This window comes from Caenorhabditis remanei, chromosome V (genome assembly GCF_010183535.1).
Source record: "Caenorhabditis remanei strain PX506 chromosome V, whole genome shotgun sequence".
Lineage (NCBI taxonomy): Eukaryota > Metazoa > Nematoda > Chromadorea > Rhabditida > Rhabditidae > Caenorhabditis > Caenorhabditis remanei.
The window spans coordinates 10315787-10328518 of NC_071332.1; the positions used below are offsets into that span (position 1 = coordinate 10315787).

Sequence of the window (12732 nt, forward strand, 5' to 3'; positions counted from 1 at the left end):
AATAGAGAATTTACAGACTATTCATAAGTTATCTTCTTATTCTTCTTTTCCTGTTTTCCTATTTTCGTTGATAGTCTTCGTCAGTGATTTCATGCTTTTCTCATATTCGCCGTGCTTCTGAAACTACAGAGAATAAGAGGGAAAAAAGAACTAAAACTTACATTATTGACAAGTTTTTCATTTGCATCATGAAACAATTTAACTTGATCAAAGGTTTTCGTTCCCAGCACATCGGCAATTTGAGCGAAATTATTACCGTACCAACTGAAGCACCTTAAAGCCAATTCTTTCTCTGTCTCTGTCCATTCTTGACAGTAAGGAACTCGTTCTTTGGAAAAGAGGAACGATGGGTTTAGGTCTAAATCGTAATTTTTCCGCTCAAGTCTGTTACGCAGTGATTCCATATCGCTCTTCCACAGTGCTACCTTTTTCGTATTCACACTGCCATAGTGCTGACATGCATCATACATTTTTCGTCGACTGTCATCAGCGAGAGCTCTGAAAAACAAAAAAAAGAGAATACAATTAATGACATGGATATTCTTACTCCATCTCTTCCATGCATACTGTTCTCTGGCGAACCCATATGCGCACACCTTCCGACGAACTGCCAGCAGAATCCGATGACGATTCTGATGCTTGCAGAGACGCATTTGCAGACTTTTCTGGGACTTTCGAAGATTGAAAGATCACCTCACTCAATTCATTCGTAACTCCGTTTGAAATTGATGAATGAACAGTAACTTCTGTAGGATTATTCACTTCTTCCTTTTGGTCGTTAACAGATTCCGACATCTCTTTTGAAACAACCGAAGATTCTACCGTATCATTTTGGGATTCAGAGGGACTATTAGAGATCGTTATTGGAACCGGTGCAAAGGCTTGGGTTCCTTCGATTAGTTTTTCAGGATACACTGCTAGTGTAGCAGTTGAAATGAGTTCCGTTGTCTCGGACGATCCCTTGATGATATCAGCTGATGAAGCGAGCTCTTCTGTTGTGTTATCAGAAACTACTTGTCCTTCAACAGTGGTGTTCACTGAAACTTCTATAGGTTTCTCCGAATTTGCATCTAGAGATTCAGATGACTTCATAGATTCTTCTGATGTCATTTCAATATTTGAGGAATGTTCCATAACAATCTCTGAATTCACCATTTCGACTTTGCATTCCAATGCGTCGGCACTATTGGAAGACTCAGTTGATGTAAACAACTCAGTAACTTCTGGCATTGTTTCTTCAGGCTCTGTCCTGTATTCTTTTAAGGAATCGTGATGATCTTTCATTATTTTAAGAGTATTTGACATTCCAGATTTCGCTAAAGTAGCTGACATGCGATAAGCTAGTTTTTTAAAACGAGCTCTTTCATTCTTTGACTTTGAGAACATGGCAGGCGTATTCACTGAAATTATTAATATTTGTAAAACGATTATGTACAAATTGTAAATATGCTTCCACTAGACTTACCTCCGAGAATATCTTCTAATGTTTGGCGTTTTCCAATTTTTCGATTGAGAAATGTAGCTCCAGTTGCTGTGCTTGATAGTCTGTGATAATCTTTCATAGCCTCACGGTAAACTGAAACTTCATTTGGTATAAACTGTTTGAGATCAAGATTAAAACTCACCTTCTGGACACGGTACAAGGTTTTTGATTCGTTCTGTCAGAACAATACGAAGGCTCGTTGGACGCGGAACACCCATCATTTTGTAGTATATCCGACAGGCACGGCATTCATATCGATTTATCTTCTTAGTCGGCTGGACCACATGAAATGAAAACTAGTATAGGAAACAAGAGAGAAAACTGCAATATGATGATAACAATTTCGAAATTAAGATTAAAATTAAACCTAGGTTTCAAATAGTAATTTTTCGAAAACTGAAATAGTTAACTGTATCAAACAACTTCAGTTCTCGAACACTGTGTATCCGAATTTATTCAATGTTTTTATCTACCTGCATATCTTCCGCTTTCTCTCCGCAATTTTCACACATCATATCAAACAATGCTTCAGGATAAGGTGAAGGCCCCTCCTCATCTTCTGCACCACTTGAACTGTTGAGTTTGGAATTGGCAAATTGTTTATAGTTGATTGATTTCTTCATATTATAGTAATATTTTATGACTGATGTTAGAGATCGATGGGGAACCTGGAAAGCAAATGACGATTAAGTGTATATCGTATATACCAGAAACTAACCGTCGCACGAATCTGTGAGAAATTCTTCCCGCAATGAGGGAAACTATTATCAAAAATTGCAATTTCTTCATCTGTCCATGAGTCTTGTAGTATTCTTCGCTTAGAGATTTCAGCCAGCGCTTTGTCGAAACTGTAATCGTTTTGTCGCAGAATGAACAGAATCTATAACAAGGGTTTTTTTTAACTTGAATGAATTGCATTAAATGATAAAACTCACGCTGTCTTTTGGTAATAAGAATCGATCAGAAGCATCATTGGTGAATTTGAATATTTTATCTTTATCATTATCGTTCGGACATTCCCAAACTAACACTTCCGGCTCTTCTCGATCTTCCATATAATTTGGGTCTTCCTCATCTTCTTCGATTTTTGCCTGATATGCATCTCCGACATTGATTTCTTTGTTAATATTTGACAACGGACCTTGTACTGGAAATCAGTAGTTAACATCATACGGTATCGATTTTTCGCAGACAAAACATAGTCTTCTATTATTTAATTTGTTTTACTTCTTACCTATCTGGGCAGCATCCAAACCCGGCTCGTTAATTGAACTATCGTCTGATGAACTTCTTTTCCGTTTTCTTGTTTTAAGTTTCCCCTTTTTCGTCTAAATTCAATAATTATCTTTTTTGAAATCATATCGGAACTTACAGGCTGCAATGAGGCTCGTGGAGAATCAACGTCTTCTGGAGAATCTGCTTCTCCATTTTCGATTTCTTCAGTCTCTTCTTCCATATCTAGGTCTCCTTCTTGTTCCATTGTTGTTTCAGATTTTTTGAGAATTGAGTCCAGAGCTAGAGAATATGATTTTATGTGACAATATTAACGAAGAAACTCACTTTCATCTACATCTTCATTCATCGTTCTGGACACTTCTCCACTCTCATCGTATATATCCATTTTCTGAAAGTTAATAATTCGTTTGTGTGTTCTACGAGGATAACGAATGAGGACGCACGATTTCGGAAGAATGCAGATGAAATAGTGTAAGGGAGAAAGAGGGTAGACTGCCCCTTTCATATCTCATTATGATGCTATTGACCACGTTGTGAGTATGCGCGCTCTATGGAATATCCGCCAGGTTCAAAAATTTGAAGGTATACAAATATTTTTTTCGAAAATAACAAGAAACCATACAAATGGGGAAGAACGCTCAACCATGAAGAAACGAATCGGAAAGAAGCAAATCGGGAAGAACGCTTTTTTTAAAAAAATTTCAGTGTCGGAAATGAAAGAAGCTGTTATTTGAAGGTGTATTGTGTAATTATTTTTACTTTTAATAGTGTCTTTACCTGTTTTTGATGACAACTCTGAATTTCCCTCGATATAAATACCATAGTGCGCACTATAGTGCCGGAAAAATTGACTCTTCGTTCCTTTCAAATACTGAAACTTGCGAAACAGTGTTCTTCCCAATTAATCAATTAACCAATTAAATTACAATTTGCCCGATTTGCTTCTTCCCGATCCGTTTCTTCCCGATTGAGCATTCTCCACGGTTTGCAGTCAAAACGCATTCTTATAGTAGGCGTGGTCTCGTAAATCGACATGCAAGACGGGCGCACGGTTTTTGCACATTCGCCGCATAAATTCCAGAGACTCACACTTTTCCACAGTTCAATCAACCGTTTTGTTTTTCTTTTTATGAAATTTTCAGCTATTTTTAGTGATTTCTCTCTTGTTGTAAAGAAAAATCTTTGATTGTCATGAGCTTCCAGTCTCAGGTGAGGCATTTTATTTTCATTAGTGAAATAATGATGCTAATTAGTTTCATATTGTTTGATCGCTCTAAATATACTTGTTTTCACTACGGGTTTTCCCACTCGTCACACCTTTCATTTGTTCAATAAACCAATTTCTTGAGTCACATGCATTGCGAAATCTATTTATTTTTAATATTTATTGACGCTTATGAGACGTTGAATATAATGTTTTTCGTCTCTTGTCTCTCCCTTCTTCATTCTTCGTTTCGCAACTGCGCACACTCCTTCTCTCTCTCTTCTATGGCCGATGTTCGATAATGGCCGCGGACTTTTTTCGTGCTTCAGTTCCAACGAAACGTGATCGTGCGATAACAAGAAAACGAGAGAAGAAGAAGACGTTGGGACCACTAGACCACATCGATTTTTTTTTCTTGCTCACTGCGCCCTCAATAACGTCCAACTCTCCTTCACTTTTAGTTTCCCTTTTTTTTCTCTTCGTGCTGTCGTCGATATTTTTCTTCCGTCTTGTTTGTAGTTTATGCACTTTTTTGGTTAGTTTTTAAAATTTGTACCTAGTTCTCGCTTTTTTCAGAAAAATGGCTGACAACGAAGCAAGAGCACTCCAAAAAATGGCCGAAGGACGAAGAAAGATGCAGGTAAGCAATTTTTTTAAATATCAAATGATTAATGAAGTTTTTCAGGGAGGCGGTGGATTCTTCGGCAGAGTTTTCGGAGGTGGCGGCGGAAGCGCAGAGGCTCCTGATCTCTTTATCCAGGTGAATAGTTCTTCTGTAGCTCAAGAAACTGGTGGGGGTTCGAACATATTACGAAGTAATAATGATGATGAAGATACGGAAGATGAGGAGTATTATGTTGAACAATCATCCAGCGAAATAGAATGCAGTTATCAAGGTTGCGAGTTCATCGCATCAAATCTTTTTGAGTTTGAGCAGCATTATACCCAGCACTCATTTCAATGTTGTGAATGTGGAATTGGTTTTGATACATCACATCGTCTCGAAATACATCAAGATGAACGACACAACCCATTTTTTGAATTTAAAGTTGCGCGCCAAGCAAATGTTGCTCATTTTCGATGTCTTCATCCGACGTGTGAGATGAAATTTACTAATAGCCGAACTCGTGATGAACATTCAAGAATTGTTCACTTCATTCATGGGGAATCATCTCGTCGGCGAAAAGCAGATAATGACGGTTTCGCTACAGTATTAAGTAGTGCGATGAACAGAATGAGCATGACCGATGGAGAGACTGGATGGGCTGGAGAAAATCAACAAGGATTAAAGATGAATAAAACGCGAAAAGTCAAAAATGCTGTTCGATTAAGAAAGGAATAACCAGGAACAAGTGGATTTTGAAACGGAAAAATGTCAAAAATCATGCTTTTTAGTTTACATCAATAAATTCATTCATCACATTACAATACCGCTTTATGATTCATGTGTTGTTAAATGTGCGTTTTTCTAGGGAGGTAATCTGTTCAAGATGGCCAGGAAATGGAAAGAAGCCGGAGAAGCATTCCTGGAGGCGGCCGAATTCTATGCCAGACAAGGAGACTCGAAGCATGACTGCGCCACTCAATACGCCGAGGCTGCCAATTGTTTCCGCAAGATTCAACCGGAGGTTTGAATTTCTCCTTTTCGTTTAGAACGTGATTTTTAATGCACAATTTTTTCTAGCGCGCAGTTCAATGTCTCGAAAAGACTTCCGAAATCTACACTGACATGGGTCGTTTCACCATGGCGGCCAAAAATCACGTGAGCATTGCCGAATTGTACGAAACAGAATTACCGGACAAAGAGCAATGCGTAAAGAACTACCAACAAGCAGCCGATTATTATAAAGGAGAAGAACAAAAAAGTAGTGCCAGCAAATGTCTTATTAAAGTAGCCATGTTTTCTGCTGAGCTTGAGAAATATCCTCAGGCTGTTGCTGTATTCGAAGAGATTGCATTCTATGAAGCTGATCACTCTACACTTAAGTATGCTGCCAAAGGGCATTTCTTCCAAGCTCTTCTCTGTCATTTGTGTATTGATCCGGTTAGTCGATTTGCTACAAAAACAGTTTCATAAAGCTCGAACAAAAAAATTCCAGATCAACACACAACAAGCTATTCAAAGATACGAAAACGCGTCCCCATCATTCTCTGATTCTCGTGAATGCAAGTTTGTTAAGGAGTTGTTAGCAGCGATTGAGGAGAAGAGTGAAGAGGCATTCACTGAAGCTGTTGCTAACTTTGACAAAATTAGCAGGTAGAATTTCAATCAAGATTCCGCGAAATTTTAATCAATCCAATAAGTTCCAGACTTGACAACTGGTCTACTGCTTTGCTCCTCAAGGTGAAGCGAACTATCGAGGGCGGTGACGATGAGGACGATTTGCGATAAATATCTTTCTCCTTTGTTCGTATTCTCTCCCATTTCGCTACACTTCCTGAATATATTTATTTATCTGTTTTTCTCTCTCACTCTATTCCCATTTCCATAATTGTGTTGTGTAGAGCAAATGTAGAAATCAATATTGACCAATATTCATCCCGTCTCTCGCAGAGTAATTGTACTTTCATCGCCAGCAATATTTATATTCATTAGAATTCAAATGCTTTTCTTCTTTTTAAAAATTACTTTCTGAATGAATTATAAAATTTTTATCATTTTTGCAAAATCTCAACAGATAGCTTATTGGCTGCAAGCGCATATTTGATGAGATTCTTTTTACTTTGAATTTCGAAGATTTCAGAAAAAATTCGATGGTCAATGGAGAGGAAGAAGATCCAAATGTAAGGTACTGGAAGACAAAGTACGATTTACTTCATGAGGATTACGGAAGAACCAAAGAAAGAACAGAAGATCTCGAGAGTCGATTATTAGAAGTTGTGGAAGAATCGGAAAGAAAAGATCATGAGAAAGATAAGAGAATTAGACAATTAGAAATAGAATTAGAAGAAGCAAATAGACGAATTGAGCAGTTAGAAGAAGCTTGTGTAAGTACTTATCGAAATAAACGCTATTCAATATGCATGTACTTTTTTCAGTTCCGATACAAAAATCAAAATAAACCGCCGACAACGAGTAGTGAATTCAAAGCGACTGAACCCATAAAGCTCCCGATGGAATCAGAGGAAACAGAATCAAACGAGTTGAAGAAAGTGGATGTTCAGCGAACGATGAGCGGAATAAGCGTGAGTTTTGATACCTTTTTAATGCTTCGAATGTTCTTTCACATTAATGTAGCCCGTTCAAATTAAAATTTTTTTTTTTCGATATGTCCTAATTTTTACAATTAAGTTAATGCTATTAAGAGGTTCGATAACTTGGAGAGAATGAACCAAATTTTTAAAGCAGGAATATTCTGTGCCACGTTTCAAACTGTAATCATTTGCAGACTCGTTCGTCAATAGACGGTATTACCCGTTCACCAGAGTTCCACGCTGGCCAACACATGATCTGCGAATACCACAAGCTTCCAATATTAGCCAAAGGAGAGGGTTTCATCTACGGGTTTCGCTGGAATTTCGCTAACAAAATACACATAGTTTGACACTTCTTTTCTGTGATTTCCCTCAATTTTATGCATTTCAATCCATTTCTTGCGAGATAAAGTTTCGATGGTCTTTGTCATTCCATAATCCAATTCACCTCATCCACTCATTAAATAATTCATAACTCCACTCCATCGAAACTTTCATTATTTGTTCAAGAGCTCACGTGAACTGAGATGAAAAAGAGTTTCTGGAGGTGTGTCCTTCAAAAAAAAATGCTGAGATTGTATTATTTATGGTTTGTGACCCAAATGTGTGTATGTGTACAAGAGTGGGCTAATAAGCAGTTGGTGTTCCCTTTACTGCAGAGAGAAAAGATGAGACAAAATATATTTCGTTTGTTGTTCCAGTTCTTCACTCCTCCGGTTTCGATCCCGTTTTTTGGAGTAGTCAGTATTTATTTGTCTCCCAGGTGATCCTCTTGTCAATATATTTTCACACCTATCTTGGTATAGTTTTGCATTTTCTCGTAGTATTTACAATGCTTGATACTACAGTAGTATCGTCTCTGTAGCCGAATTGAGTGTAAATATAAAAGAATTATTTTCTTAAGGAAGATAATTGTAGGTGTACATCTTATCAATCTTTTGAGTTCCCATATCACATTTCTGAGTATGACTACTATTTACGAACACGAAACAGAGGAGGATTTTGGAAATTTAATCTTGTAGAATACAGGGTTTCAATTTATTAAGTTATTTGATTTTTACTTACAATCACAGTATTTACGGACCGAAATATACCAAAACAATTCACACAGATTTTTTTTCGAACATTCTCCGAACTTCTAAGACATTACTCCGTTGCGTGGCCATTAAAATTCCAATTCGTTCCAGCAATCTGTTTCCTTGAAGCGCTTAATTTCATTTCCAGAACTTCATAAGTCTCGGAGGTGTTAGACCAAATTTCAGTTTATGTCTTTCCTAAAATTGCACATTATCTACTTGTTCTCCTTCTCTTTGTGATGTCTGTTTTCTAAAATTTCCCCAATTTTCTTTTCCAAATTTAAATTCGTTTTCCCAGCTTGTCATTCATTGTCTTCATTGTCATCATCACCGATCATCAGCATATCCACTCAGTCATTCACACAATCATATTTATGTCATCAAAAATAGAATTCAAATTAAAAAAACAGAGAAGGAGACAGAAAGCTGAAAGCAGAACACTTGTTAATTGAAACGAAAACGTGGGAATCGTGGGGTAGATGGACGAGTGGATTCTCAGAATTCAACGCCAAAAGAATACCAATTTGGGCATGTTCGTTTCCTGTTTTTATCCTGGAAAAAACCACTCCGAAATAAAGAATGAATCTCGTGGAAGTCAATGAGCCAATATGGGAGGAAACCCTTTTATAAATAGCCATCCGAATCTCATTGTTTGGTCACTCCGATGCCCTTTTTTCAATAAAAATGATTTCATTTTTGACAATAACTTTGAGAAATTCATCATTAATTCATAACGATCTAGGCGGAACTGATTCGGAACTGCTTTGAAAGATCAGGAGATGGATTTGTTATTGGGATGTTCAAGTTTTGAAAACAAAGATCATCAGAAGCTCCGCTTTTATAGAAGACTGAGGTTCATTGAATGTCCGAAATTGTTCTAGCAATAAGAAGCGTCAGAAGCTTTATTTTTTCAACATACTTTCCAATTGTTGGGCTTGAAAAAAATAACTTTCAAAGATAATCTAGTTTCAAAAAAACGAAACAACTTTTTATTTCTATTTTACTGGAGATTCTCGATACGTGAGATTTTCCACAAATCATAATCGTTTGTGATCATCCGAACAAAATATATATTATTTCTGACAACAAATTGTATCTGCAGAAAGACTCTGGTACCATTTCGTGTCATCGTAACTAAAAATGCCCAGAATTTCTGACTTGAATAGACTTTCTGATCGAGATTTATCTTAAATTCTGCACGATGATTCCATTCAGACCAAAAGATAAAGGAATTACTCATTTTCAGATTTTAGTAGTCTGGTAGAACAGAGACTGTAGTTTTTGTCCCCACCCAATCATCTCATGACACTGTGTCTCTCCTGAAACATCTTTCATTCTTCCACTTTATTTTCAAATTCATTCAGGCGGTGTCCATTTTCTCATTATCTTTTTTTGCCCAATTTTTGACAGCTTTTTTTTCCTTCTCTCTCTCTTTTTTCTCTCTTTAATCATCAGCTTTTGTTCGTTTCCTAATAAATAATTTACAAAAGAATGGGCTCTCCAGAATAACCTAGACTCAATTTCATTCGAAACACTCATTGTTATCTCATTTGTTCCATTCTTGTTATTTCTCGAAAAGACAGAAACATGTCAATTTGTCTCCCAGTTAAGAGAGGGTCAGAATATTTATATTTTCTTCATTTATATAAAAATATTCTTCTTCTTTTCTCGTCTTTGTTGATCATCATGATGAGAGTATCCTCAATATTTCCCCTCAGGCATCTTCCAAATTTCCACTCGAAACCTTTTTTCTTATCCTCATTTTTTCGTCTTTATTTGTTTCTAAAAATTAAAAATTATATTTGTTTTTTTCTATTTTCAGAGTTTACTATTTCAGTTCAAGTGGTTTCTCTTTTTCTCAGAGTTTAAGTATCCCTTAGTTTCAGTTAATCTTTCTTCTTTTTCCAAATCTGTTTTGAAATTTATTTTGGCTGAAAGAGATGTTGGTGTCTGTGTGGAAATACTGAATTTACCGCCCTCTTTTTCCTGGAAATTAGATTATAATTTTAATTTTGGGGAAGGTTGGAAATTTCTAAATTCAGATGAACCCTTTGTTTTTCGAAATTCTACAAGTCTAGATGACGTTTTTCGGTTTTTTTTTCAATACGCTTTTTTTCTTCATAAATATTTTCGGAAGTCCGGAAAAGAACTGTTTGATTTTAGAAACATAGAAAATTCACTGACGCCGCACGAACCATCTTGACGAAGTATCGATTCAACACTTTAAGAGGGTGAATACTGTTAAAAAATTGTTTGAAGAACTTTTCATCATTTCTGAATTCACTTTTAGTATCGAGAGCAAGTTTTCAGAATTAGCCAGCACACTTTCTACCGTTATCACTACTACGACACCAAAAAGAATTCATATTCTGAGATTGTTCTTTCGTGATCTGATTCATTTCTGAACTGGTTGAATCGTTCTAGAAATAAGTTATACTTGGAACTTTCCCGGAACATCAAAGTCTTGATTCCCAAAACTCGTTTCCTTGTGAATTTCTAGTTCCACTCCTCGATTCTCGATTTCATGACACGCGAATTCTCCCAACTCTTCGAAAACGAAAACTAATTGGAATCGGGTTGGATAGCGTCGCGCACACAAATACACAAAAACCTTTTTCCTTTCTTGTGTCCTTGTCTGGAACTTGAAAAAAGCATCTTCTCTCACTTCTTTCTGAGTTTTGCTCTTGTTTCTCATACCTAATGGCACACTTACACATATCCTTCCGTCCAACTGACAATCACATGTCAGTGGGTGCGACGCTTAAAATCTCCATCTTTTCATGTACTCTATCCTCCTTCTAACTTTTCTGAAACTGGAAATTATGATGAACGGTGGGAGGAGGAAGTTGATATCAGAAGTCATAATTAACAAATGGGGAGGAGTGACTCAAGTAAACCAACTAATTCAGATCTGAATTCAGAATTCTTGCTTCAGTCTTCAAAATATCATAATTTCTGAGAATTTGGATGATCCATGCCATTAGATCATAGACATAGACATCCCTCCAGTCGTGTTTCGATTAGTTATTCTCCGCATTAATTAGATGGTGGTCCATCCTTCCATTGGACACAGGGGCGGTATTGGATGATGACGTTCTGATGTTGACGTGACCACTGAATCACCAAGTGCACAATTTTTTTGGAAAAAGAGACAATATAGCAAAGGCGTGAGAAAAACGTGGCACTTTTCAGTTGGGTTTCTTTCCGTTTTTCAGTTTCTTGTTGTCTAGGACTTCTAAAATTGTTGTTTTGATTCAGAGAAGCTTCTAGCCAAATTTCGAAGAATTAAATAACCATATGCAGATAGAAAGTTGACATTTCTCAATGATTCTGAAATATTTAATGATAAGCTTTTAACAGTATTATTCAGTAAGAAAACTTTTCAGAACATCCCCAATTTATTATTAAAAAATGAATGCTTGTTCGGCTAAAAGGTCTTTTTAACTATAAGTCATCTGAAACTAAAATACTTTTTCCATTCAATATTCTAGCGAATCTTCGACTGATAAGCGTTCAAAATCAGAAAGTCATCCTAGCTGATCATTTTGGATCTTGCTTTTGGCTATTCCTTCGTTAAGAAATTACTAATTTTCTATTTTTAAACATCTTCTTTTTTTCAAAACAACTCTCCCAATTTCCATTCTGAACCAGACTTCATTCAGATAGATTCGATCAACTCTTGATCTCTGATTCTCACCTGTGTCACTCAAATTCAGTTTTTCTCTCTTATTGAATCTGACTCATGACTTAAGAAACCGAGTCAGTAATTTGTACACCCTCCTTCCACCTCTGCCATCTAATTTCCATAGTGCGGAATATTTTACATATAAATTCATGATCTAGACATAGAGACGAAATACGAAAAAAGTTATTGTGTAAACAAAGATATGAGGTCACGTGAAGAATTGAACGGGCTTCCTGGAATATGAATATGATTTAGGTCTTCACCTGACCATCTGCAAGACGGAAAAAGAGTTGTTTATAGGAATAGATCTCCATTGCAACAAGGTTTCAGACAACTGGAATTTATACTTTTGATCGAATGTCAGATGATCAGAATTTGTTTTCGAAAGGTTTGGATCTCCGTGATAAACATAGATCTTTTGAAAATCCAAATTTACATTTTTAAAATACATTTTTCCCAAACTAAGTACATCAAACAAAACTGAACGTTTGCTGAAAAGTGACCTTTAAGAATTCATGAATTCCCATTTTTCACCCAAGTTTCCACAAAAGCAATGTTGAAAGCGATGAAACTTTTGACAGAGATGAAAATTTTTATTGAAGACAGATCTGATAGTGAGATCTAAAACCTAAATCTAACCAGTTCATATAATTTTATTTGCGTAATAACTCACGCAGTCGCTGCAAATAAAATTAATTCCTCTTCCTCCTCTTTCCTCATATTTCCGTTCTTTTCCAGTACACCATTGTCCTGAAAAGTTATCGATTCCTTGTACGTAAATGCGTTATTATTGAGCTCTAATGTGCCCAAACTCCCCCTCTTTCAGATCTATATTCTTTGAACTTCAACCTAA

The 12732-nt window shown here is 36.4% G+C and overlaps 3 protein-coding genes across 3 annotated transcripts; 2 read left to right on the forward strand and 1 right to left on the reverse strand.

Moving 5' to 3' along the window:
• Nucleotides 1-36: 36 nt before the first annotated feature.
• GCK72_018763 (uncharacterized protein) lies at nucleotides 37-3104 on the reverse strand (the record flags this gene model as incomplete). The annotated part of the gene is made up of 11 exons (XM_003110225.2): nucleotides 37-117; nucleotides 162-498; nucleotides 548-1400; nucleotides 1466-1576; nucleotides 1626-1758; nucleotides 1957-2151; nucleotides 2202-2363; nucleotides 2419-2630; nucleotides 2718-2811; nucleotides 2856-2998; nucleotides 3044-3104. The coding sequence occupies 11 exons, from the start codon at nucleotides 3102-3104 to the stop codon at nucleotides 37-39; spliced, it is 2382 nt and encodes a 793-aa protein (XP_003110273.2).
• A 1399-nt stretch (nucleotides 3105-4503) lies between these two features.
• GCK72_018764 (uncharacterized protein) lies at nucleotides 4504-6315 on the forward strand (the record flags this gene model as incomplete). The annotated part of the gene is made up of 6 exons (XM_003110409.1): nucleotides 4504-4563; nucleotides 4609-4683; nucleotides 5396-5551; nucleotides 5608-5967; nucleotides 6023-6180; nucleotides 6234-6315. 6 exons carry the CDS (start codon nucleotides 4504-4506, stop codon nucleotides 6313-6315), a joined length of 891 nt encoding a protein of 296 aa, XP_003110457.1.
• Nucleotides 6316-6677: 362 nt separating this feature from the next.
• GCK72_018765 (uncharacterized protein) lies at nucleotides 6678-7468 on the forward strand (the record flags this gene model as incomplete). The annotated part of the gene is made up of 3 exons (XM_003110287.2): nucleotides 6678-6911; nucleotides 6963-7109; nucleotides 7313-7468. 3 exons carry the CDS (start codon nucleotides 6678-6680, stop codon nucleotides 7466-7468), a joined length of 537 nt encoding a protein of 178 aa, XP_003110335.2.
• Between the last annotated feature and the right edge of the window lie 5264 nt (nucleotides 7469-12732).